Raw genomic sequence first — 26,282 nt, 5'->3', positions numbered from 1 at the left:
GTTCCCTCATTCAGAAAATGGCACGATATCTATACAGCAAAAGCTTTCATGTAAAACATAATGCAGAGTCATGATATACATTGTAATGCTGTTCTTTGCTTATTTTCCACATAAAAACCAGTAGTATTAACTTGCTGCTAACATTGAGCTTCAGTGGAATTGAAAAGTGTTAATTGAACATGTGGCATTTTATACTAGCACACAATATCATTTTTTTAGAGAACACAATACTGGAAACTTAGTTTCCTCTCCCTTCTGATGAATTTTCTGCATTGCAAAGTAAATGCTGTTGGAGAATATTGAGTTCTCGCTTTTGTTGCTCTTTGTAAAGCTTCCCTCTGCAAGGAAAGATTTAATTCTGTAGCAAATACCCTGTAAAATGCAATACATCAGATTCTTTGTTTTCTAAATAGCTGAGATTCTACCCCCCTTGGATTCACACAGGTATAAGGCTAGTGAATGAAAATGCTGAACTGTGGGATTTTTTTTTTAATTTACATTTATTTGGGTTTTTGTTCAGTGGATAATTGCTTAACCTGCAAAGCCAGATTTTTTTAATACATGCATAGAAAATGCATGGTAAGTAATTAAGAATTTAAAAAAAAAAAAAAAAAAGGAAAAAAAAACAAGGAAGAACAGGTAAAATTTTGCTAAAGCATACAGTGTATAAATACTGCACTTGAGTGGTTAGATAGTTTTGCAAGAGCCTTGGGCATTTCCTTTCAGCTGTGAGAAGATTGTCAGTGCACAGATGTCCCCAGAGGCCATAACTGTTTAATTTTCAGGCTTTCTGCTGGAAGGATGAAAATATAGTCAGTGAAAAAGGTATGAGAAGAGAAGAGCTTGTTCTGACAGTGATGAAGCTGCGATGTTTTGGTCTTCTGCTTAAAGTCTTTCTTTAGGAATCACTGAAACCTCTCTGTGCCTGTTCCACATCCCATTAAACATGGTAAAAATACAGGCTATAATGTCTGTTTATTTGTATTTATATGTTTAATGGCTTTAAAATAATAAAATCATCCTCTTTACCCATTACCAGGTCTTTTTCAAACTTTGTTCTTGTGGAAATATCCAACAAATTTAGCAATGCTGACAGCATTGAGATATTTGAAGGCTGGTACCTATGGCTTAAGTCTACATTAGCAAGTAGTGTGGCCAAGTAGGAGCAGATCACTGGCATTAAGCAGTTGGTATGAAGGACTCTGTGCCAATATCACAACAAGTTCAGCTGGTTTTACTCCAGAATATCTCTATCAGGTCCTCTAGTCTCCCTGTAGCAGGAAGTGCATCTTCCTATAGAGGAATATATATATATTTGCATGGTCTGGAGACACTTTACATTGTGAATCAGATCATGGCAAGAGGGGAGAACTGAGATTTTGCTTTAAAAGGGTGGGAGAACTGAGATTTTGCTTTAAAAGGGTGGCTAAAATACTTATATAGATGCACCCATTAAGTGGCATTAAGAGCATCATTAGCAAAGCCATGGCTGTTTCTTGTACCCTGTAACAAAGTATAGCTTTGTTCTGAAACACTAAATTATATCCCAGACTTATGTCAGCAAGTTGTGACAGTGGTTTAAACCAAAGGGATTTTTTCCTACAGGTTTAAATGCCTGCCACTGCAGCACCATTTCTCTTCTTAAGAGCTTCCCTTTCCCAGCACCACCTCACAGTGAATTCAAGAGGCAATATGTCAAATGATTGGCAGGGAAACTATCAGTAAGTGATTCAGTAGCCCTTTGTTGAATGAGGCATAGCCAAACAATTTTAGGTTTTCATCCCCTGTTAATCTCAGTGCTTAAAAATGCCAACTTTTTTGGAGTTTGGTTTGTGTTTTATTTTTGTGGGTTTTTTCAGGTTTTTTGGTGGTGGTGGTGGTGGTTGTTTTCTTGTAAGGGAGGACAGTGTAGCATCTCCAGTGCTTGCTTCCTAAACTTTGAGGCTTATATGCATCTAGCTGTGTCTTCAGCCTCCAGAGGCTGAATTAAAAATTATATTTATAATTTTTTTATATGCATATTGTTTTAAAATATATTAAAGTTAGGGAAACAGGGAGCTATCTTTTAGATACTTCTGCAAATTAAACTGAAAGAACTATGAATTATGATAAAGTGAGAGTTTGTGAAAAATGAATGTATAGATATTCTAGTCACTGGGCATTAATTTAGCCTTTTTATTCTTACTTTATCAGCAGCTGATACTTTTCAGTGTTATAAAATTGTCATGGTTTAAACCAGGCTGAAAACTAAGCCCCTCCCCATCCAATCATGAGTGAGATAAAGGCAGTTTAGTAGGGAAAACCAAAGCCACGCACAAAGAAAACAAAACCACTCACTGGTGGGTTAGGGTGAGAGACAGAAAAGCCCTTGATGCTATGCAAACACTGTTCAGCAATAAAATAAAAATTATCAACACTATTTCCAGCACAAACCCAAAATACAGCCCCATACCAGCTACTATGAAGAAAACTAATTCTATCCCAGCCAAAACCAGCATAAAAGTTGATTGTCTTTTTTATGTCAGTGGGCTGCTTGTTACAGGTACTGGATGAACAGCCCAAGAAGCCACAATCCTCTCTTTTTTCAACCGAACAGGTTCAGCAAGGGTGGAAGGAACACAAGCTTCCCCCAGTCTGCTCAAGCAATATGCCTCAACCCTGACCTGAGAGAATATCTCTAAGGGGAAAGGCATTTGTTAAATTTCTTTTCCAATTAATTTGACAGCTCTGCTGAGACTACTAACAAAAGTACTAATTCATGCTAATTGCAGTAGTGGACCTGTCATCGGGGAGCTGGGCTGAGCTCTTTGTAACATCACACAACCCACCAGGCAGCACATGGATTAGGAGGGGTCAATGGAAGAAAGAACACTGGATTTGGAGCCTGTTCTGCACTGATTTTTTTTCACCTGCAAAATGGGGACAAGCAACAGACTCCTGTACGTGCTGACAAGGGTAGAAAGTTGCAAAAGAACACCTTTCCTCCCTCCCTGAGATAAAATATATACCTTTTGTACATCTCAGTTAATTGTTTTGGCTTGGGATATGTGCACTGACATCTTGGTCAATGGATTGCCAAAAATAAAAAACAAAACAGAGGCCCAAATATGGTAGAGAGTAAGAGGTAAAATATAGTCCATATATATAAATCAATCGGTTTTATCAGACATGTTATGAAAAAAATAAGAGATTTTCTGCCTGGTAAATGGCACTGCAGAACCAGAGATGGTTATAATCAAAGGCTGAGAAGATACTCCTATAAAAGCTGATGGAAAAGTTTGTTTGTTTGTTCATCACAGAGAAGATAAGTTCATGATAGGTCTTTGTAAGGTAAGGAATGGCTTAGAAAAGACACATCAGGAGCAGCTGGCCTCCCTAACTCATAATAAAAAACAAGGATACATTAATATGGCTAAAAAGCTACCAAATCTGAAGGTAATATCAATTTTTTCACTTGCCATTGACTACCTAGGCTAGAGTGGAATATCAGAGAAATTAATTGTGACCAATAACTCAAAAAAAAACCCCCAAACACTGGATATTCTACAGCAGGGACAGTACAATTGGGGATTAACATAATTAGCCTTTGTTAAAAACTAAATTAACAGGTGTATCAAACCTTATGTTTCCAGGTTTTTGAAATAATATCTAGGTTGTAGGTGTGAGGGGGAAACAGTGAGGATTTACTGTTTGAAGCTACTATGTCTAGTTTGCCTTTGAGGAGTGTATAGTGTAATTTTTGTGCCGGGGAAAAATTATTTCTTTGCTTTTTGTCCTTGCTGAGTGATCATTTAAAATTCCTTGTGTGTGTATTTGTACAACCTCTTTTTCCCTTTTCAAGTTGATATTGGTGGGAATTTTTTCCTGCTATTTCTTTAGGAGGGGTTTTGCAATGCTTCTTGAATTAGGAAGCTATTTTTCATCTCTGTATGGACTAAATTAAGTTTTTAAAAAAAAAAAAAACCAAGACAAAAAAAAAACCAAAAAAAAAAACCAGAACATGGTATTTCTTTGCTTGACAAAAGTAGCTTAATATATCTCAGTGTGTCCCTCTTTGATTCAGGAAAACATCTTGTTTAGGGACAGTGAAAACTAGTGCTTATAAACATGATTTTATTAAATTGCTAGTTCAAATACTTGTTTAAGTGATTCACTAAGTATGGATGGAATTAAGGTAGAGCTGTGTGTATTTTGCTTTAACTCTGAACCTGTAATACTTAGTGTCTCCCTGCTAAGGAAAGATTTGTTTTCCCCAGAACTGCCTGCAGAGAAGCTCAAATGCCTCACATAGTTTGAAACAGGGTACCCACAAACCAGAGCATCTTTGCCATGTTTTAGACCTGCTGTCTTTGACATTGCACTTTAAACAGTATTGCTGGTAGCAATCATGGCTGTAATGCACTGCAGAAAAAGAGGTAGAGAAGCCTGCAAGGCATAACATGGAGCTATTATAAACTGTGGTTGAAAAGGTGCAGTGTTATTCCCTCAGGATAACACTATCTCTTATGTACATATAATTAATATGTCTGCCAGTAACAGTTATTAAACAAAGAACAGGAATTGTTTCTGCTGAATGACTTGACCTGGGAGTAAAGCCAATTTAAAAAGCATCTGATTAAAATATGTTAAGGTCACAGATCACTATAAAATATGAAGTGGGGAGGAAAAAGCAGAAATTTACTCATGAGTAAGATTAAATACTACTGGATTTCTTTTGTGCTAGCAGCAGCTTTCTGGTGTAAAAAATGAAAAGGGCTCTTTCTGAAGTGTATTTTTCTAGAGCCATTGCAGTGTCACAATGCACTGACTCCTTGCCCCCCGCACACAGCACAGTCCATCCTGCTGGCACAGAGGCTGGAGGGGTTGGACAGAGGGGAGAGAGGTAGTTTCCTGAGCTCTCAGGTTATTGGACTCTTGCTGTTGGAGGAGGATTGGTGATAGGAAAGAAATTGCATCAGTTTTTTTTGTAAATTGCTGATTTCTTCTAACAGTGGACAGCTGCAGTAGTTCTTCAAATCTGGTAGCAGCTTTGACTGTGATCACTGCATTTTCCAGTCTTAAGGTTTCCCTCTGCAGTAGTTTCCCTTGCAAAGAAAACAGTTGCATTTTTCCATAATTTTTCTAATAATGAAAGGAGTGGTAGGAATTCACTTCAGTATTTAAAATGCAACTTTTAGTTTTATGTCTGCATTTTCAGAGTAAAAGGTATGTCTTGTGCACAGGAAAGACAACATCAGATTTTATTGATTTGTTTATAATGCTTAGCAAAAAAATGGCTGGGTTGCTTCTGCAGCTGCTCCCAGCACCAGCTATTTTGTAATTATTTCACGTATTATGTCTAATGTGCTGAAGACTATAGGGAATACAATGTAAGAATACAAAGAATAATTGTAAGGGGGGTTTTAATTGTAAATTTTTATTTTTTCAACAAGCAGAATAGAGTCCTATTGGCAATGAGAGAAAGTCAGTATCCTTGCCTCTTTCTGGGGATATTCCTATTTCTACTGTAAGGAGTAGTACTTAGTTTTGAGACCTACTTACTTAAATGTTGCCTTACTATTTATTCAGATCTGATGACAAGAGCCTGAAGTTCAGTGGAAATATGAACCAAATATACACTGTAATTTTTAGAACCCTATTTGGGCTAGGTTCATATACAAGAAGGTACCTAGACGCCCACGAGAGAGAGTGAGAGAGGATGATACATACATACATACGTATATACATACATATAACCCTATAGATTATGTGGCTTTTCATGCATTAATAAACAGTGAGAGCTCCTGAAGATGATTTCAGTGCTCTGAGGGATTTCTCAGGAAACCTACATTATAAAGTATGGTTTACTCCTGAGCAGGGTGCCTTAGTGAATAAGGGAGGAAAAAAGAGCTATGGAAACACTTTTAAAAGGGGCTAGAGAACAGTGCAAAGATGCAAGATTGGATGTGGGCATTGGGATGAGCCAAAGGTCATCCTGGGGCTTCAGGTCCAGTCTAAGGACCTCTGCTGCTGCTCTTTGGCATGTCATTCCCACAGGTGATTGTGGGAATAGTTTGCAAAGCCCCTCTAGCAGTGACCACGCACGTGGGGGACATCGTTTCCCTGTTCTCTCTGCAGGGGACAGGAGGTTTGTCCCGGGGTTGCCCTCATGTGTCTAGTTAACTAACACCCACTATGAGGAAAGATTATCTGTGAGCTGTACAGGTTTATGATTGGATTCCCTTATTTCCTAAATCCTGTGGATTCATCATCATGGCTGGGCTTCGCGAACGAAGATTTGGGAAGGCTTTATCCACATTTGTTACAGGCACGTTGGTGACTTATGAGGCCAATACGTGACAGACATATCCGATTGCAAAAGGCACAACAGAAAGACTCCTTAGATGGTGTATTCCGCAAGACACGGTTCTTCCTGCGTTGCCTTTTCTCCTCGAGAGTGATCCTGCGTGTATTCTCAAAGGCATCTGCAGCGTTATGGATGCTGTGTCTCCAGGCCTCCCGATTTGAGGCCAGATTAGACCAATTATGGTGATCAATATGGCCAAGGCTGAGATGTTGTTTCAGGGAGTCCTTGAATCTTTTCTTCGGGGCTCCTCTCCTGCGGCAGCCAGTGGCAAGTTCACCATAGAGCAGGATCTTAGGGAGACGGTGGTCCTTCATCCTGGATGGTCGCCACAGTGACATTTCGACCTGGGCTGTTTTAGTGAAGAGCAGAGGAACAAAGGGAGGAAACAATCATTTGGTGGATGCTGGAAACACCCCGTGTCATGGATGTGGATATCCATTTCCAGCGGGTTGTGATGCTCCAGCCTTGCCTCAAAGCATCCTGTCTCTGTTCAGAGCACAAAAAGCAGTGTGTGAGTGGGGAGTGTGAGTCAGTTTGCAAATGAAGAGTTGTTTTGACCTTGTGCAGGGAGATAGGCCCTGTCAGGCCTGGAGTTCTGGGGCTGGGAAGTCATTGGCTCAGGCAGCGCAGGCTCAAGTTGTCAGTTGGTATTTACAGCTGGGAATTGGTGATATTGCTCTGTGTGTAGGGGGCTGCAGGGTCTGCATACTAAAATGCTCCTCTTTACCACCAGTTTTATATTTTAATTTAAAATTAATTTCAACTTAAATGAATAATTTAACCCTTAATTAGGACCATGTTTTCATCCGACACAGGTTAGTCAGTCAGAGGCTAAATTCACTTTGCTGTTGAAAAGATAGTCACATTTTTTTAATCAGTAGCTACCATGCATTTGTTTTTCTTTCACTAACTTCCCCCTCTCTCTGCCACTGAGATAGACTCATCAGTTATAGCTTAAGGAAATTCATTTTCATACAGTCCTGAAATTCTTACCACACTTCGACAAAGTCATCATGGCCTCGCACTGAAATAAAAGAAATTGAAATCAGACTTTTTTTTTTCTTCCTGAACCATTATATCTACTTCCTCTTACATCATTCCCCCTTGTGAGGGCAAGAAAAATTTCTTAGCTTTTAGAGGAAATTGTTGAGAAAAAGTAACTGCTGTTCACAGCCGGTTTCTGTGCAGAAATTACAGACTCTGTGAAGAGTTCCTATGCTAGTTCCTATGCTATTTTCAACCTGACTGAAACCAAAGCCATGATACTCACCTCAAAAAGCCAAACTTTCTTCCATTAGTACGTGTAATCCAATTTGTCTGACAGAGAAATGAATGCATTTTGAAGCAACAGCTTTATTTTTTCTGTCTTATGTATCAGAATTTAAAAAATTACTAGGAAAAGAATAATTATAGTAAGTACATAGACAACATTTTTCACTGGCACCTCCCTTTCCATGCTTTGGTTTCAAGTATGATTGTATTATTTTTTTTTTCTCCTTTGGGTTGCAGTTGTCAATAATCTTAAATTGGTCTGATAGACAAAGACAGAAAGTGCAAGACAGCCAGAGGGGAAGACATGAGATTGGTATGCCCTTACTGGGGCATACTGGGACAGCAGGAATCTGACCTGCTCATGCCCTCACCCTGTCTGATCTCTTAATACTGCAATAGCAGAAGTGCAAAACTATGAAATCCCCGTCCCTCTGGAAAAGAAAAGGCCTGGTGTCATGTTATCAGGGTGCTTCTTGCATGCACCTCTTTCTTCTTGCTTTTTCCCTGGCCCCACACCACCAGCACCTTTTCTTCAATGAAGTCTGTGGGTTTTCACAGAGGGATGAAAGAGACATTGATTAATGCAGCAATTTGATTCATGCCTTTCTGTTCTCCAGAGAATCTGTCCACTTCTTATGTAAGCTTGTTTACTTATGTTCAGTTCATTGCTGTGTTAAAATGCTGGTGGCAGGTGCTTTGAAAGTGTCCCAAATACACAGTCTTACTGTAGTTCTGTCAACTAACTGAACACTTATGTAGGAAGACCAACCACATGACAAATGTTCAGTTTTATGTTATTAGTTTTCTTCCAATTGTTATATTAAACTAGCATATACAATTAGTAAAAAAATTCTATTGTATATATCCTTAAATACATCTTTGCCTTGTGTATGCCTGCCCATAATTGTAAAAGTGTCCCTTCAAGCTGAGTAGAGGCAAAACCATTGGAGTTTGATGCCTGGCAGTAGGTTTTGATGAGTTTTGGAGAAAGTGCTGTGTAATTAGCTGGGCAGATGTACTGTGGTGTTTATTCCTTAACGAGTTTGCTTAGTTATGAGTGTTGGAAAGAACAGGATTGGAATCCATTCTTTTCTATCTGGCTCATTGTCTTTGGGCTGGGAACAGAGTAAAATCATTGCAGGTTCATCTGTCAGCCAGAGGAACACCAAAGAGGCTTGCTCAAGGTACATCATGGGGCAACATTTGGGAGGAAATAGGATTTGAGTCATAAAAGGCTGCAAAAATAACAGGAAAACAAAAAAAAGCCAGTTGTTTCCTGCTGCATTTCCTCCTAGCTGAGGGGTGTAAGAAGGGCTTAGGTTTCCTTAATTTGGCTTAATTTCTTTAATTTCCTCAAACACCTTTGCAGCCTTCGAGGAGAGTGAAACACCAGAAATTCCAGCTGAAGGTGGACAGGCTGTGCCAGGTTGGGCAGGTTGGTGTTGGGCCCTGGGAACTTCCCCATAAGGTCATTTTTGGCAATTCTGCTTTCACAGATTGCCTGTTGGGCCCGTGCCTCAGAGACTCGAACTCAGGATTGTTTCCTCAGGGCTTGCAGGAGAGAAGTTGGAGCAAGAGGTGTCTTTCCCAGCTGCTTTGTCAGCATGGAAGTCAGAGGGAGCAGCTGCAGGCAGGGCTGTGAAGTGCTGAAGAGTGGCTGAGATTAATGCTTCCTTGTGACACACTTCATGCTTCTCATGCTGTGTTCAGTGCAGGGGGAGGAGGGTTTCCTTTATTAAGATGTTTCAGAGCAGGACAGAGTAGTTCCTCACTACTTGTCTGTGCATTTCACTCAGGTGTTTGGCACTTGGAACCAGCCAACAAATCTGCCTTACCCAGTTATTCAGTTGGGTTTGGGTGACGGACAATAATGTGAAAGCTGAACATCCAGTATAATGCTGCAGCTTCCCTATCTCTTCCATCATTTACAAAGATGCTGATATTTTTATTCAGACTTTTTGCCCATCCAAAGACTTTGCTATTTTGGCAATGCATGAATGAACACAAAACACAACGTAATCTTGTATATCAGATTTTATGCCATGTTTATGAATCAGTTCATCTCCATAAGCAAAATTGCAAAGTGTGTTACATGAGACTGGTAAACCCATTCTTTTGGCTTCAAATTAGCATTTAATTCAGTGACAGGTACCTAAGTTTAACTGTCTAGGGCCCAGACTCAGAAAGAAGTCATGTTTTTCTTTGTATTGCCCTTCTTTTTCACATTATATTTGTAATGAAAATATACTGGGGTTTTCCTGACATGCTTGTGTGTTAAGCAGTGTTTGCTGAGGAACCAAAGTGTAACAAAAGGTAAATGTGTTCTAAGATGTGGTCCTTTTTTTTACTATGTGGGTTTTGTAGGTATGAGCGCAAGACCTGTGGGTGACCAGTGTCAGGCAGAATTTTTTTGCTTCAGAAATCCCATTTGGAGATGGATGCTTGTCTCAGGGGAAGGCAGCAGCTGAACAGCAGAGTCTGCTGATTCCTAACTGATTTTCATCTCTTTTTAAAAATGATTTTTGTTTTCAAATGGTGACATCATCTTGGTGGAAAGTCAACACTTTTATTTCACTACATAGGTTTTCCATAAAAAGCTATTTCCTAAACTGTTCCTTTCTATAATTTACTTGTGATGCAAACATGACCCTGAGTCAGTTTAAAATACAACAGGAGTCAAAACAGAGGGAGTGTGCCAATGTAAATAAAACACCACTCCCCAGAGTTTTTCAGAAGCAGCTTCTGTGGGTCAAGCACCATCCCTAGAGGACTGGGTTAATGGAAAAAGTATCCTCCTTATGCAAATTCTTGATAGTATCAGAAGCAGCTCATTAAGCCTGATGCATGATCCTTCAGAAATGGAATAGATCTTTCACTGTTCAGGTTATTTTCTTGATTTTGCCTTCTTAGTCCTGATGAACTGAAGAGACATAGTTTACAATTAGTGTGCCCTTTTAAGTAACCCTTGAGAGTAGAGAGAGGATAAAGTTAGCTTCTTATACAGGATAGAGCCAAGGCTTTGGTAAATTAGCCAGAAGAGAAGAAAAATAAGTGAAGTTCTCAAAATGAATAATAGAAAATGTTTCTTCTTAGTGGTGCAATGCACTGGTTTGTTTTCCAGGTAAAATTAAATGTCGTATCCAAGCCAATGCATGAAGAACTACATTTTACCAAGAGGTTTTATTTCCATAGGCTCTCATTATGACAAAAATCTGTAATTTTAGACCATAAATGTCTGCAAACTGTGATCTACATATGGATATGCTCCAGGGCAGTGGTCACACGTTAAAGTCAGGATGTCCATGGAATTCAAAAACTACACTCCTTTTATTTTGCAGCTTGTCGACCCGGGTTCTACAAAGCCTCTGCTGGCAATGTGAAGTGTGCCAAATGCCCTCCCCACAGCTCTACCTATGAAGATGCATCTCTGAACTGCAGGTGTGAAAAGAATTACTTTCGCTCTGAGAAAGACCTTCCATCCATGGCTTGCACCAGTGAGTAGCAGCATTGTGCTCCGGGCTGTCATTCCTGCTCGTCCATCTGTACCTCAACAACAGCTTGCTTGCTTCCTCCCATGTCCCATTGCAGTCAGCCATCCACTTCCTCGTGTCTTCTCACATCAAGGTGGAGAGCTAGGGTTTTTAAATTGCTACCTGCAGCCCTCAATCCTCAGCTGCACCCTGAGGTTATAAGAAAACACAATCCTTAATAGTCTAGGTCTGTAGTCTAGTGAAATATTTTAGGAGTCTCTAACTGGAAGAGTTTGGTTATTTATGCTTTTTACTTTTTTTTGTGCCCTTGTTACTCTCATTTTACAGCATTCTCAGAGAGAAAAACTCCTTCCTCTGATTTCCTTTTACAGGACCACCATCTGCTCCAAGAAACGTGATCTCCAACATCAATGAGACATCTGTTATCCTGGACTGGAGCTGGCCCCTGGACACTGGAGGTCGAAAAGATGTCACCTTCAACATCATTTGCAAAAAATGTGGAGGGAACACCAAGATGTGCGAACCCTGCAGCGACAATGTGAGATTCTTACCCCGTCAGACTGGGCTCACCAACACCACGGTGACAGTGGTGGACCTTTTGGCACACACCAATTACACCTTTGAGATTGATGCAGTCAACGGGGTGTCTGACTTGAGTACACTTTCCAGACAATTTGCTGCTGTCAGCATCACCACTAATCAGGCTGGTGAGTCTCTTTCTGATCACCCTTTTTCTGTTCAAAACTAGGTACCTTTGTTTCCTTTCTTTACTTTGCAGAATTTAACCTGACTGTTAGTGTGCAAGGGTAGCTAATTGATTTGAATATTCTTATAAAAGTAAAAGCAGAAACAAACCCAGTATGTGTTTCTGTCAAAGAACCTGGCAGCATGACTGTTATGACTAACTCCCAGTTCCCAGTTAATAGTCTCTAATAGCAGACTCACACGATTCCTTAACCAGAATGTGTTTTATTAATAAAACCAGATTTTAATAAAACACTCATTTCAATAATCTCCAACATAAATTCCTTTAGTAATCTTAGTGATTAATTTTGATTAAATAGAAGTGAAAAAAGGCTTTGATGTTAGACACATAAAAAGCTAACATTAAATTACAGTGGTTAAAACATAGCTTTTTTTTCCCCCCTTTACAAGTTGTCTCACCAACTCTGAATTATTGCCAACATGATGGGGGTGTGGAGCTGCATACAGAATTAAATCCTGGTGTCGTAGTTGATAGTATGTACAAGGACTGCTCTCCTTCTGTGGAGACTTATTAAACTCCCTGCACGAGCACAGCAGTGTGCCCTGACTATTGGATCAGAGCTTTTGTCTTTGCTGCACTAGTCTACCACTTGCTTCTCATTTAGGGTTCCATTTATCTTAAAGATGAGAAGAATACAGACTCTTCTCTGACGTTTGGTTAGGTGTAATTTTTTAGGAGCAATGTTTGCCAGTGAAGAGAAAGACTAGATCCTGAAATTTCTGTTATTGTGCTCCATGAGTTCACTATCAGGAAGCTTTGTACTGAAAACATTCATGATTGCAGTAAGTCTTCTCCCATTTCTTCCCTACTGATGCCACATCCCTAAAATACCTACACTTATGTGTTTCTTAAATCACAAACAAGGTAACATTGTTCTAAGTCGGCATGCTCCTGGTGGTCTATGTCATTGCAGTGTTTTAGACTACAGAGGATGTATCTCTTGTCCTCAGATCACAGATCAGCTTTAGTGGGAGGCATAAAAATGTGAGAACAGACTGTTTTCCAGACACCAGTCACCACTTCTCCAAATGCTCTGAAGGGCTGTCTAACTGAAGGGCTGTAGGCAGACAGAGGTGAATCCACCCAGCTGAGACATCTTCTCATGAGCTATTTCTCATTCAGGCATTGACTTCAGCTCTGAAACCTGCATTTTATGTCCATTCAATTTGCTACTGTTATAGTTAACATTTTCTGGGTATTTGGGTCAGCGACTTGAGCAATCTTGTTTAGTTGCCCTCTTTTCTTCTGTTTCTTACGTCAGAGATGTTGCCTTTCAGCCTGTTCATCACCACAGCAGTTAGAAATCACCTGGGAACACTCCATAGAATGGAATGTCTGGGATCAGTGAAAGCTGTTTCTCTGCATTGGCCTCCTGCTTGGCAGTGTTTTCCCCCTGGGCCTGACTGCCTTTGCACTGTGATGCAGGGTGGGTTTTGATTTTGTTTTGGAACCCACAGTACCTGGGATGTGGCGAAGTCAATGCATTTCTGGCACTGGCAGCTCTGTTTAATACAATCCAGAGACTGCTTAAGCAGTTTTCTAGTCTGTTTCCTGCCTTTATGCATAGCCCATTTTTTATTTAAGGACATTTAGGTGATATGGGTTGCTGTCTCTTGATCATGCCAATTGTTTTTTACTGTACTAGAATTCCCTTAGAAGTTCTGCAAGTTGCTGAAATTAGACCTCAGATATGTACATAAGTAATCTTTTAAAGCATAATTACAAAAATGTAATTTGTCTTGCATTTCCTTACTGTTGAGATCACAAAATACACCAGAAGCATATTTTTAGCTAATGACATTCTTAAAACACCTGGCCGGTCGGGGCGGTAGTGGAAAAAAAGTATGATCATCTTAAATTACATTGTAATGAAGGGTGTAACTGGGAGGAGTCTCAAAAAAGAATAAGCACTTTTGAGCTGGATCTGGAGGAGACCAAAAGATTCCAAAAGCCAGTCATGACTCTAGGGCTATTATTTGCTCTGACTTTAGGTGCATTCCTTCAAGGACAGGGGTATTTACCAGTTGGATAAATCTTTGGTTAAAAGACTAAACTCTGCTGGACTCAAGGAAGTAAGAGAGGTTTATTTCTTTGGGAGGTTATTTCATGGGTGAGGTATCACATGGGGTGACAGGATCAGTACAACAGAATAGATCCTGGGGACAGAGCCCCTAGCAATTCTGCAGAAGGAATTTTACTGGTTTAATGGTTGGATTCAATGATCTTAGAGGTCTTTTCCGACCTAAATGATTCGATGATTCTGTGCCAGTCAGTAGGCTGCAAGTTTTGGGAAAGAGGATTGAAGTGTAGAAGGTCCTTACAACACAGATCTCTTCATTCTCTCCAGAATCCAGGGTATTTCAGTTCTGCCAGCCTTGATACGAGAATCCTATACTCCTGCAATGGGTGTGGTGAAGTTGCAGATTTAATCCTGGATTTTTAGTATCCATGTGCTTTTTTCAAGTCCTGTCCCAGCTCAGTGAAAGCTGCTCTGCAGAATATTTCTTACCCACCCAACTGCAGGTTCCACCTGCAGAGTGTTTTATGTTTTCATATGTTTTCACAGAAAACATGTTTTTTTATGTTTTCACAAAAAAAAGGGGTTCGGGGGGGCAGTTCTCTTGATGGTAAAAATCAAGCATTGTACATCTTTACTTCAAATGACAGACATTGGCTGGTGTTAAGTTTGCTGGGTCTCTGAGCTCTAAAGGCCTGCTGAAAATTGTACAAACATTTCTTTCCATGTGTCTCACCGCACACGTGGGCATTTCTGCCTATGAATCCGTCATCAGCCTAGTACATCAGAACGTGCATAAAGCTGGTTTTCTGTAATGTAGCAACTGGGAGATGTGCCAGAGTGTGTTAACAATTCAGCTGATACTTTCAGAGTCAGTCAGTTTGCACAGCAACTCCATTTTTGTACCTAAAGGGGCCATATACAGACATGCACACATATTTGTGATTTACATATACCCAGACAAACAGTGTCCCCTTAAATGTTGCTGAAAAATTCACCTTTACAGTGACTCTCGGTTGTAGAATCTGTAACAATATCAGTAAGATTCTCCTAAAGGGTTTTCCAACCTGATCTAGAAGTAAAGTCGTCAGTTATAAGGTTGGAAACATCCAAACTGTGATTCTACTGGTGCTGTGAAAGCAAAGAGGTTTATACGTTTTACAGTACATAACTATTAAAAAATCAAGATCCAGTCCCTTGAATTGAGGGAAATTCAGAACTGTTTCAGAAAATGGATTGTTTTGGGTTTTTTTCTTCCAACTCTCTGTTCTGATTTTTGCTGTGTTTTTATTGTACTTTGTTTTCTTTCCCTTCCAGCAAATGTTAATGAGCAGATATCTCTGGAAAAAAAGAAATGCAAAACCAAAACACAGGTGTTTTGCAAATAAGGCTAGACAGGTAGGACACTGTAATATTACTAATTTCTGTGAGTCTCTCTATCTTTGGTTTGGATGTAAAAGAGAAAGGGCAAATGCTTCTATTTAATTTAGTTTGATCATCCTCTTTGATTGCACGCAACGCGGGCCTTCAGCTGCTGCCTGATACAGCTTCCTCTGAGTTATATCAAAGCTGCTGCTCTCACCTCACATCAATATGTTGCACCAGGCAGATTTTATCTCCTAATAACACCAATCAACCCCGTTTAGAAAGGGTCACGGGCTGCTACAGGAGAGGATATGGAATTCAGAACCCTTGGAGGTGGCATGCTAATTTGGTTGTGCCATGCAGAGAGGCTGACAGACATGCCACCCTGCCAGGCTTCTTGGCAGCATGGATCAGGTGTCTCAGCACAGATATTCTGGGTTCACTGGGGTGTCTGAGTAAAGTTTATGTGGTTTTTTTTTTTTAAATCTATTTATCTGTAAAGACCAGAATGTTGTATTTTCCTTGGAGCATGATAAGTAACCCAGAGGGAAAAGTCAACCAGTTCAGGTCAGGGCAGTTCTGCCTTTGGGCTTGTAGCAAGCAGAGAACTCACACTGGAGCCCAAAGCAGTTTTAAATGGAAATAGGATATTAAATGCACTGAAGAAAGACTCAGATTTGATAGGGACAATGCAGTCATGCTGCTGGGTAATCAGTTTACAAAAATAAAGGTTGTCCAATGTGAAACAGGCATTACGTTTGAGACATAGGTGAGTTTTGTATGTTTTTCAGATGTTGCCTGAGAAAGTAACAGTATTTTTTCCCCATGAGTGTTTTTATGGCATCCCATACTGTCATACAGTTTAACGGTATGACTCAGGAATGCTGGACAAAAAAAGATTAATATTTTAATCAAGGACCTAATTGGCTTCACAGGATTTAAAATAGACATCTCCTCAGTGTTCTTTGCAATCAGAGGAGACAAGAACTTTTAGAACTTGCAGAAATCTGTATCATTAGCAGATCTTTGGAATTGTTGGCCATCCCAGTGGCGTCTGAATCCTTTCCTCCCAGCAGATCTGGTGGGAAGGTTCATCATGCAACAAGTGGTTCTGTTTGTTTGATCTGAAATCTGCTTGTTTAGTTTTGTTTAGCCTTGTATTCCTTAGTTCTAGCAACTATAAATTCATGCAAACAATATGATAATGGCACATCTAATAAATAATAAATACAGTTCTCACTGTATTTATTGTGTAAAACGAAACAAATACTGAAAGCATTCTGAGCTTGTTGAAACTTGGGGAATTCCCAAAGTGAACAATAACAAATACATCTTGCTATGTTCCTGAAGGGAGCTGCACTTCCTATATATTAATTATATATATACCTAATTTAACTATATATATCCTAGAATTTAACTAAATTAAATGTGGTACCTGTTTAAGCACAATCTATGTAAGTCTTATTGGATAAAAGCATATACCTAATGATAAAAAATTATTTAATTGATTAGGAGATCAGAAACAACTAGTATTTACTGGCCGTTACCTTTAAAGGCTCTAGTTTTAACTAAAGAAGGTGTTATAATTGGTTTGTAAGGAATTCTCATTCTAAGTCTGTGTCCCAAAGTTGAACAAGATCATGTGTAAAATTGATACAAAACATTTTCTCAATGTGCAAATTTTGAGCTGGCTTCCCGCCAAGTCCCCAAAACCCGACAACAAGGACCTGCTTCCCAGAGAGGGAAGAAAAAAAAAACGACCTAAGCAGCCAAAGCTATAGCAAAATATATATATTTTTTTTTTCATATGAGACTATTCATATGAGAATACTATACACCACAATAGAAATCCTAAATAGCTCCCCAAAAGGGGAGAGGGGAAGGAAGAAGGGAAAAGGACAAAGAGAGACTAAGACCAAACAAGTCTACACAATCTAAAACTCAGCAACCAGCCAACTGAAGGTAAATTAGCAAAATCTCACCACTTCCCTTTGAACAAGCAGGATGGCTAGACACGGCCCAGCACTCTCCCCTCACGCGTGGCAGATAACAGCAGTCGCTGTAGGCCTCAGCTCCAGATAAGCCAGACCAAGACAGGGACCCACCGTTCTCGAACCTCGCCAGAAAGGAAGAGAGCAAGGTCCCTCCTGCTGGCTTTATTTATACCTCCAGTTACGTAAAGGAATAGCATGGAATACTTCCGTGATCACCTTCCTAGTTCCTTCCTGGTTACAAGCTGGTCTCCAGGAAGGCCTAGAGTGAAACCATCACACTCAACAATCGTGTTTTTAGTACTGTGAAGAAGCTGAGAGTCTTTCTTATTTTCTTGGCTTTCCACAATGTAATTCTGGTGAGCTTCCTCCAACATCTTATTTTCAGTGTGAATCTTTAACACTCCTGCAGTTGAGTACATCCTATGCGTGGGGAGGATTAACTCAATGGACATGCTGGAGGCCAACACACTGGAAAGCAGCTTTGCAGGAAAGGACCTGGAGGTCCTGGTGGACCATCTGGGAGCAGGGGGGCAGTAGGAACAGCACTACCAGCAGGTGAAGGAGGTGATCCTTGCCCTTTATTCAGTGCTGGTGAAGCCGCATGTGATGTGTCCAGCCCTATAAAGGAGACATGGATGTACTGAGACAAGACCAGTAAAGGGCCACTATGATTAAGGGAGAGGAACATCTGCCATTATGAGAAGAGGCTGAGAGAGCTGAGACTCCAAATTGCTCAGCCTGGAGGAGAGGAGGCTCAGATGGATCTTATCCATGTAAGTAAAGGCCAGATGGGAAGATATAAAAAAGACAGAGGGACACTCTCAGTGGTGGTGGTTAGTGGTGGGACAAGAGGCAATGATCACCAGCTGAAATAACAAGAAATTCTGTTTAAATGTAGAGAAAATTATTTTTAGTCTAAATGTCTAGCCCAAAGAGATCTCTATCTGTGGAGGTATTCCAAACCTGACCAATCAAGGTCCTGAGCAACCTGCTCTGGCTGACCCTGCTAAAGGCAGGGGCTTGAACTGAGTGCCCTGCAGAGCCCCCCCTTCCACCTAGTTGCTGTGTCATGATTGTGTGCAAAGAGGATAAAGGCAGATGGAGGGAGACCAGGTAAGGGACTGATTAATAATTACTATCCTCTTTTAACTCTGACTTTTTCATCTATATAGCAAGAATTTTTCCATGAAATTTGGGGGACCAAACTCCCCATACACTTACTCAGATTGGAAAGAACGTAAACCTGTGAGTGCAGAAGGGCTGTAAATAATAAATAAACGTCAATATCTCTGCTTCCAAAAAATCAGGATTGTACTTTTGAAACTTACTTTATTATTTTATTTTTTATTATAATTTTAACCTCCAAACTCTTACCGTTTTTCACAGAATATAAATTTTATGCATACATGAATATGGAAAACTGCAGTAAGAATAGCTTATTTTACAGAATACCTCTGTAAGACTATATGGCTTTAAAGAGAGAGATTTGGATTTAGTTAAATTGCCTGTGGGTTACCATCTCCTTCCTCAGCTTTTTCATCAGAAAGCCTGCAGGATCCAATCTTATTCATCTGTGTATTGTACAGAATTATTACATGGTGTGGTACTATAGCAAACAGCTTTGGTACTTCCCCTTAGAGTCAGCAATGAGTAAACTGAGACTTACTTTCCACTAACTGTCTTACACCCTGTGAATATTAAGATACAAGATTACAGGGGGGAGTAGTTTTGAATTAGTAGTTAAACTACTGCTTGTGTTACTCTATTAGGTTTTTCCTACTTTTTCATGTTAAATTAATTAGAACACTCTAAAGGAAGTGTTCTCATTTTGGGATTTGAACTGATCTGAACAAACTATTTTATAAACAAGTTTACATTACACTAGTGCAGTTTTACTGTGGAGACAGATTATTTATTTTTAAAGCTATATTTGGGCTTCATAGCTGTAAGAACTCTGCAAGTTCTAGAATATTAACTGCTGTCCCAAGACAGCTTGTCTACAGCTTTATCTTGAATTTCTATGTACCACGTTCAAATGGTTCGCCATGGAGGGTAACAAATCCATTTGTCCAGGTTAGACTGGAGGGACCACGGGGCAGAGCAAGCAGAATGAGCAAAATAAAAACCCTTTATGTGGGAACACAGGGACAAATCTGTGACCCTCTTTTTGCAGCAACATTTTCCTGGTTAGAGCAGCTACTCCATGTCAAGCTAAATATTCTATCTCAAAACCCCAACTTTACATGTGTGTCACCCCTTCCATTATTTCTGATGATTCAGTGTTCAGGGTTTCAGCAAAATAATTATTAGCATCAAAGTTTAGTGAAAATAATTAGTTTTTCTCTATTTTCCCAATAAACCCATGCTGATACGCAAATATTTTCTTTTTTTAATACCTCAGATGTTTACTGCATACCTGCTTGATAATAAAATAGATTGTTTTCTTATAATCACTAAAAGCACATTGTAACAGCTTTAAACGTAGGCTTATGTTTGCTTTGCTCTTGAGAATTTAAGGCTTTTTAAACCAAGATCTCAACAGTGCAGCTGCAAATAGTGGTAGCAATTGAGTTCAGCTACAATAAGGCAATTTAGTACTAAATAAGTTCTGTGCTGCCACATATCCTGGCATCAGGAAAGGAACCAAGGGGATGTGTTGTAACAAGAGACTTCTTCAAACTCTGTCCTCAGTTCAACACAGCTTCTCCACACAATTCAGATAGGATACAGGTAGGTGCCAAAAATAAATAAATCAGAGTCTAAATAATAATCTCTGCTTACCCGCTGTAGAAAGAAATGCAGGGGGAACATAGGAGGCTTTTTGTGGGCTAAATTCCAACTAGAGTTGTCAGTATTTTCCTAGTAACTCTAGAAAGTGATTATCCCTCTCAACTGAGAGCCTAAAAATGAGTTTTGGCCCCTTCACAATTCAGTTGTGCACTTGTAAAATGTTGATTCCTTTCTCTGTCTGGCACTTTTCATAGAGGAAGCTTAGAGAAGAACCACTCCTGCATCCAAACCAAGGCATCTTATGCACAGCTGTACTATATACAATAGCAAAAAGCCCCAATCTACCCAGTTTCACCACAGGCTTCCCTAGAAGAGCAGTAGTTTCATTATCAGGAGTCTCCTTCTTTTACCTTTTGTATTTCTAAAACCCAGAAAGCAGAACAATCCATGTAACCTGTTTAATCATCTTGCTTAATCATTTAAGCCATGCGTGAAAAGCTGTAGGTAAACAGATGGCTGCAATAACTGTGTGCTTCTCTTTGGCAGTATCAGACTGGAAGTTGACTTGGTAATCCATTTTTTCCTCTCATCTTTTTCAGGATTAATGAATAACAACATGATAAAAACACAACAAATATTTTCTTAAAGTGTAAACACACAGTGTGTTACATCCATTGAATCAAATTTAATTTGCTCTCTTAAATGGACTAGCTGTTAAATCTAGTGGTTTTGAAACACAGAAGGTGTAAGTTTGTTTAAGGAGAAGGTAACCAATAAGGCACTATGGAGTCTTTGCAAGGAGCCAGGATAAAAAGTATTCAAAGAACCCTGAGAACAAAAGTGACCTCTTGGTACAGAAATTAGATCACTGTGAGTCTTAAAGGGCAGATGTAGCTGGTTTGTAATACCTTGATCTACATGTGGCATTGAAAATTTCAAGCCACATGTTGATTTCAGCTTGAAGGGTTAAACATTTACAATGAGAAAGAATCAGTCAATTTTTCAGTGCTGTTATAAGCAGAGACTCATGTGACTCCTAGAAAGAGTTGTTAAAACCTCCTCAGAACTAGAATTTTATTGGCCTGAAATCTGTTGCTTCAAGGGAATAAAATCAACACCAAGCTAGTGGAACTTTGATGCTATTTATATGTTCAGCCTTTATTCTGTTAAGCTGGACTGCACTGTCTTCAGCAACTCACAAATGATGTGTGATGCTCCCTGTTTAAACAAAATCCACAGTTAGAGAGGGTTTGTGCACTTTACAATGTATATCCCAAGGCAAGTCCCTTAAGTAGATCTATCTTCTAAGAAAGACAATTTGAGAAAGCTACAGATGTTTGGTGGATGATATATGTCTTTCTTTCCCTATGGTCCTTATAAAAAGGGCAAGAAGATACACTTATTAAAAGCGAGCTAATGACATGATGTAGGGAGCCTGTGGTTCACTGACTGTTATTACAGCTGTGCCCCATTACGTACTGAATACCTGGAACATGCTTGGTTTTTTGAGTGACATTTATCTTTTTAGTTTCAAACATTCTTGGCATAAATAAAGATTTTACGCTTTTCAGATGTGTTTTACAGTTCAGCCCAGAGGCTATGCAAGGATCATTTTAACTCAATAAACCCCCTCCTTTAGGGATATAAAAGGGAAGTGTTTTAACAATGTCATTCCATGCATAGCCTGTTATTAGCTGGAGATGTTCTGCCTGCAAAGCCTTTGATCCCTTTTCCCCTGAACGTCAAGGAAGCTGAAACTTCAAAGTCTGTGACGTACATTTGTCTCTTCTTTGCAGGCACAGTCCCCACGTGAATGCTCATGACCTTAGAGAAAGCTCACAGGTGAAGTTTGTGGCTTTCACTTCCGATGCTCCACAGGTCATGGTGAAATTGTATTCCGCAATCAGCAGATAATGGTTTTCTCTACTTGCTTCTATTGATCTTTAACATGAGGCTACTCTCATTTAATATCTTAGTTTGGTTAAATTTGGACTTTGCTGCTTCTTTGCAATTTTGTGAAGTGACCATGCTCAGAATGTTTGAGCTTGACTTCAGAAATCCCTCAAGGAGCTGTATTTCTTTCTTTATTTTTACTTTTCTTGCGATGTCAACTTCTACAGCAGAATAAGTATGAAAGAATTCTCTTTCTAACATTCTTTCTAGTAAACTATGCCTCTATATATATTAAAAAAATATTTTAAACCAAAGAAAAATATTAACTCATCCCAAAATCCAAAAGAATATGAATGTAGATGTCAGAACCTTTCAAGTCTTTTTTATCAGAGGTCCTTCTCTCCCAGTTAACCTTCACAAAAGTGATTGCACCAAATTACAGGGCAAGAAGTTTGAGAAATGTTGTTCCTTTTCATATTATGTTCTGGCCGGGTTGAAAAGACTCTGATGGAACTTACTGTCAGACTAGTTCAGGAGTTCTTGGTGATTACTTAAAAGGAGAGAAGTACTTTATGTCATAAATTACTTATTAGAGAGCAATTGTCTTCTGCAGTTGTGGAAAATGGCATTTTTAGAGATAGTTTTTAAGTACGTTCTTACATCATGAATGGGATTTCTCTGGTTAAGGGAATAATTAATCTTTCCCAGAAAGGGAAAGCCAGCTCATCAGCTGACCACTGATAATCTGAGCATGGTGAATAAATTCTTCATTCCAAAAACCTCACACCAGGAAGCACGAGGCTCTAACATCCTATAAGGTAATGTAACAAAGGGATAGGGAAGGCAAAGCAAAACTGTTTATTTTAAACTGATACGGTCTTAACACATTCAGTGAGAAATATGAAGTATTTCAAAGCTCCCACCAGCACCATCTCAACAGAGAACAGAAAGAATAACATTTGTGTTATGAGTACCTTTGGGCTGAATCCTTATGAAAGCACATACAGCGTTTGTCTCCTCTCTGAAATAACAGCTGGGAACACCGTGGCACCATAATTTTCAGTTTCTGAAGCAAGTTCCTCGTGCAGCCTGATACTTCCCAAATGGACATGACATTTCCATGATTTATTATACATGTGTTAAACATATGAGCAAATCAGATATTTTGTTTGCTCTGTGGAAGGCATCTGCTATCTCTTTTAATAAAGAGAGGGAGAAATAAGAACATGTACGTGCTACACTAAATGAAGCTTGGTTTTCATTTAGGATTTATTTGTAAAAGTGAGAAATGATCTCCAATAATCACTTGTCCAGTGACAGCTGCTGGGCAAAAGATTGCCTCTCTCTGCACTTGAGAGCGAAATCAAGCAGCTGCCTTTTAGTGTAACTCCTGTTGAAGCTGCTTGTTTTCCCCTTCCCGGTTCCCTGCCAGCTTTCCTTCCCAGCACCTGTGAAATGCCTGCAGCCACTCTGGAGTCTGTAACCACAGGCTGGAGTACACCAGTTTCCAGATGCATTTGGGTCCTTCTGCCATAACGCAGGCAGTCATCCATTAAAACAGCCACGAAAAAATGAGTCCTTAAAATTGCCCTATTTCTGGGAGAAACACACATGGCTTTGTTTCATCCAAAGGTACTCTGCTTCTATTTGTCTTGGAAGTTTCATCCTGTTTCTTTCCTTCCACATTTTGATATGTGTAAATGCCCAGATCTTGATAGCCCTCTCCCAGAAACTGGGAGCCTTTTCACCCCCTTCCTTATGATTGCATCCTACTGCCTGGATCTGGTGTGAGGGTCCTGTATGCTGATGTGGGCCCCTTGCTTTTGGGATGGCTGAACTCCCTAATGCCTGGTTCCCGGTGGCAGGGAAGGCACATTGCCTTCTAGCTGATGGTCACCTAATGATGTTACAGAATCAGGTGACATTTTACAGCCTAAGTCATAAAAATATATTGAACTCAAGGAAAAGGTGCAGGAACACAATGCAGGTACTGTGCTAGTTTAACTATGTGTCCTGGAGATTAAAGACTGTGTCTGCACACACATGGAGGTGGTGGGGTAATTGTATCTGGAAGAGGAGTGTGGAGGGTTTAGCAAGTTTCCAAGGTGTTGTTAAAGTGTGAGTGTTTCCTCCTCCTCTTGCCTCCTGGGAGGCACCTGGGGACCCCAACGCTGTCTGGACCTTCTTGGAATGTGCCTGTGGAATCAAGAATGTGGGATCAGGCTTGCTTGCTTCAGCACAGCCACATAGATGGAGGCAGCACCTTTAACTGTGAAAAAAAGTGAATAATGCAATTAGACAGGGTTTAAAACAGTGCAGGTCCTGCTTTCTGTGAGCAATGTTCTATAAGAAACCCCTCAGATACAATAATCCACAGAACGGATGTTGGAAATGTTAAAGACTCCAAGTACAAGTGTAGCTGTTCTTACAGATGTCGTGTCATGGAGGTGTGACATCATTATACTGATACGGGAGTTATTACTTAGGACTCTGTCACAAATTGAATGCTGGAATGGATGGATAAACCTAAAGATGGAAAAGCTGGTGGTTTTGCGTGAGTCAAAATGTGTATGTGCAGCATTATGAGCAGAGCCAGACCAAGCCTTGGACCAGGATAAGTTTTCTTGAGTCCTGATTCTGCAGATATGACTCCAGTATTGTAGAGAAAATGCCTTTGAGATATCAGTTTGTTCATTTAAACATTGGTATTTCTACTTTGAATTGTATGATAGTTTTGTGGTTTGGATGCTGGTCCTCTAAGACTTACAGAGTTGAGTTTGGATCCCAGTGGATCCTGCTGTCAGAGAATGCAGATTTAATTTTCAGGTTATGATCTTTATTTACTGCTCTTGTTCCACATTACCTCCCAGGGGCATCAGAGACATTAAAGAAAATTTATATGTTATATCAGATTACAGTATTATGATGAGATAATAAAAGCATCAGTTTTCTAAAGAAAGAAAAAGGAACAAGCCTTCCATTTGTTCATCAGGGCAGAAATTGAAAATTGGGTAATACAGTCAATTCTGCTGTCTCAGATATGTTCTTGGTCACAATCTTTCAGCAGAGTTTGTAATATTTTGCTCTCCTAGGCAAAGCATATTTACTTTTGGCTGCAAGCAAAAGCTGGAAGTGAGCTGTGGGTCATTTTAGAATTAAATCCTTTCCTAAAACTTAGTTTGTTATCTAGAGACCTAAGCAAGAAACAAAAAGCCTCTAAATGATTCAGCAGTTGTTGGCTTCCCAAAGTTAATACTGAGTTCTCTCTGTCACAGGACAAGGAATTTTCTCCTAGTACATATATATATCTGTAAGCCAGTCACATATGAAAACAATAACCAAGGAATAAGGAAAAAGTCCATAAGGAAATTTATATATAGCTGCTATTAAACTGGAGGGAAACAAATGATCTGTTGGGCTCAGTTTCGCTGGGAAATCAATTTGAGCAGAGTTTTATTGTCATCCCCGCTCGGTCCTTCATGTTATTTGCTTGCACCTTTAAGAGCCATGACTGAGGAGGTTTTGACACTTGCGAGTCTGAGCTCCCTGGATCATTGTGTTTGTTACCTTTTCAACATCCACATTCCCAGTTGTCACAAATGCTACCTAACAACACTGAGTGCTCAAAGTACATTTCCCCTTGTAACTCTGGGGAGTTTTGAATGCTCATATTAACTGCTTGAAGCAGTTGGACTGTAGCACCAGATAAATACTTCTATGAAAACACCTCTGTATGCTTTGCATGTGGCTACTGAGACCAAATCTCTTCATGTATGACCACACAAGCCTAAATTTAATTATAAAAAAAACACAGCTCTTATTCAAGTGAAGAAGTTAAGAGTACTAATATATTAATCAAAATAAAAATGTAAATACATAGAGGCAAATGAGGCATGGGATTAATTTAAAAAATCACTGACACAGCATTTATTCCTCTTCTTAGTTTAAAATTTACTCTCCTTAAGTTTTACCTTTAAATGCCTGTTTTCCAAGTGATAAACTGACTTTTGTATTGCTATTGATACTTTAATATAATTTTTAAAACTTCAGTTAATCCTAAAAAGCTTGATAATGTATTATTGTTTGCTAACCCATAGTGCAAACTTTTTTTTGTTGGTGGGAGATGCAAACATTTAAAATATTTGTTCTCACATTCTATTCTTGCACAATCTAATTGTCTGTTAATTTAAAATAGAAAAATCATGGCACTTCAATAAAAAAATGGCTATTCTAATTATTAAGTACTTCTGTTCCTTTTTGTAGCCTAATTTTGAATTAAGTTTCATCCTATTGTAGTTATTTAAATCTTTTCAGGAAACAGGAAGGTCCTGGTTCTCTCTTTCTTGTAGAGAAGACTAAAGATAAAGACTATGTGCATTGCTGCACATTGTGATGCCTTTGCTGTTTC

At 39.4% G+C, this 26,282-nt stretch overlaps 1 protein-coding gene across 2 annotated transcripts in view; it reads left to right on the top strand.

The window, feature by feature from the left end:
• EPHA3 (EPH receptor A3) overlaps positions 1 to 26,282 on the top strand; it is a 206,701-nt gene that overhangs the window by 125,975 nt on the left and 54,444 nt on the right. For both annotated transcript variants that reach the window (XM_032678131.1, XM_032678130.1), the window contains exons 4-5: positions 10,957 to 11,112; positions 11,481 to 11,816. In XM_032678131.1, the coding sequence (XP_032534022.1) occupies positions 10,957 to 11,112; positions 11,481 to 11,816 (492 nt within the window). The remainder of the gene's footprint in view (positions 1 to 10,956; positions 11,113 to 11,480; positions 11,817 to 26,282) is intronic.

Source organism: Chiroxiphia lanceolata, chromosome 2 (genome assembly GCF_009829145.1).
Source record: "Chiroxiphia lanceolata isolate bChiLan1 chromosome 2, bChiLan1.pri, whole genome shotgun sequence".
NCBI lineage: Eukaryota > Metazoa > Chordata > Aves > Passeriformes > Pipridae > Chiroxiphia > Chiroxiphia lanceolata.
This window is presented reverse-complemented; position numbering and strand designations above follow the sequence as displayed.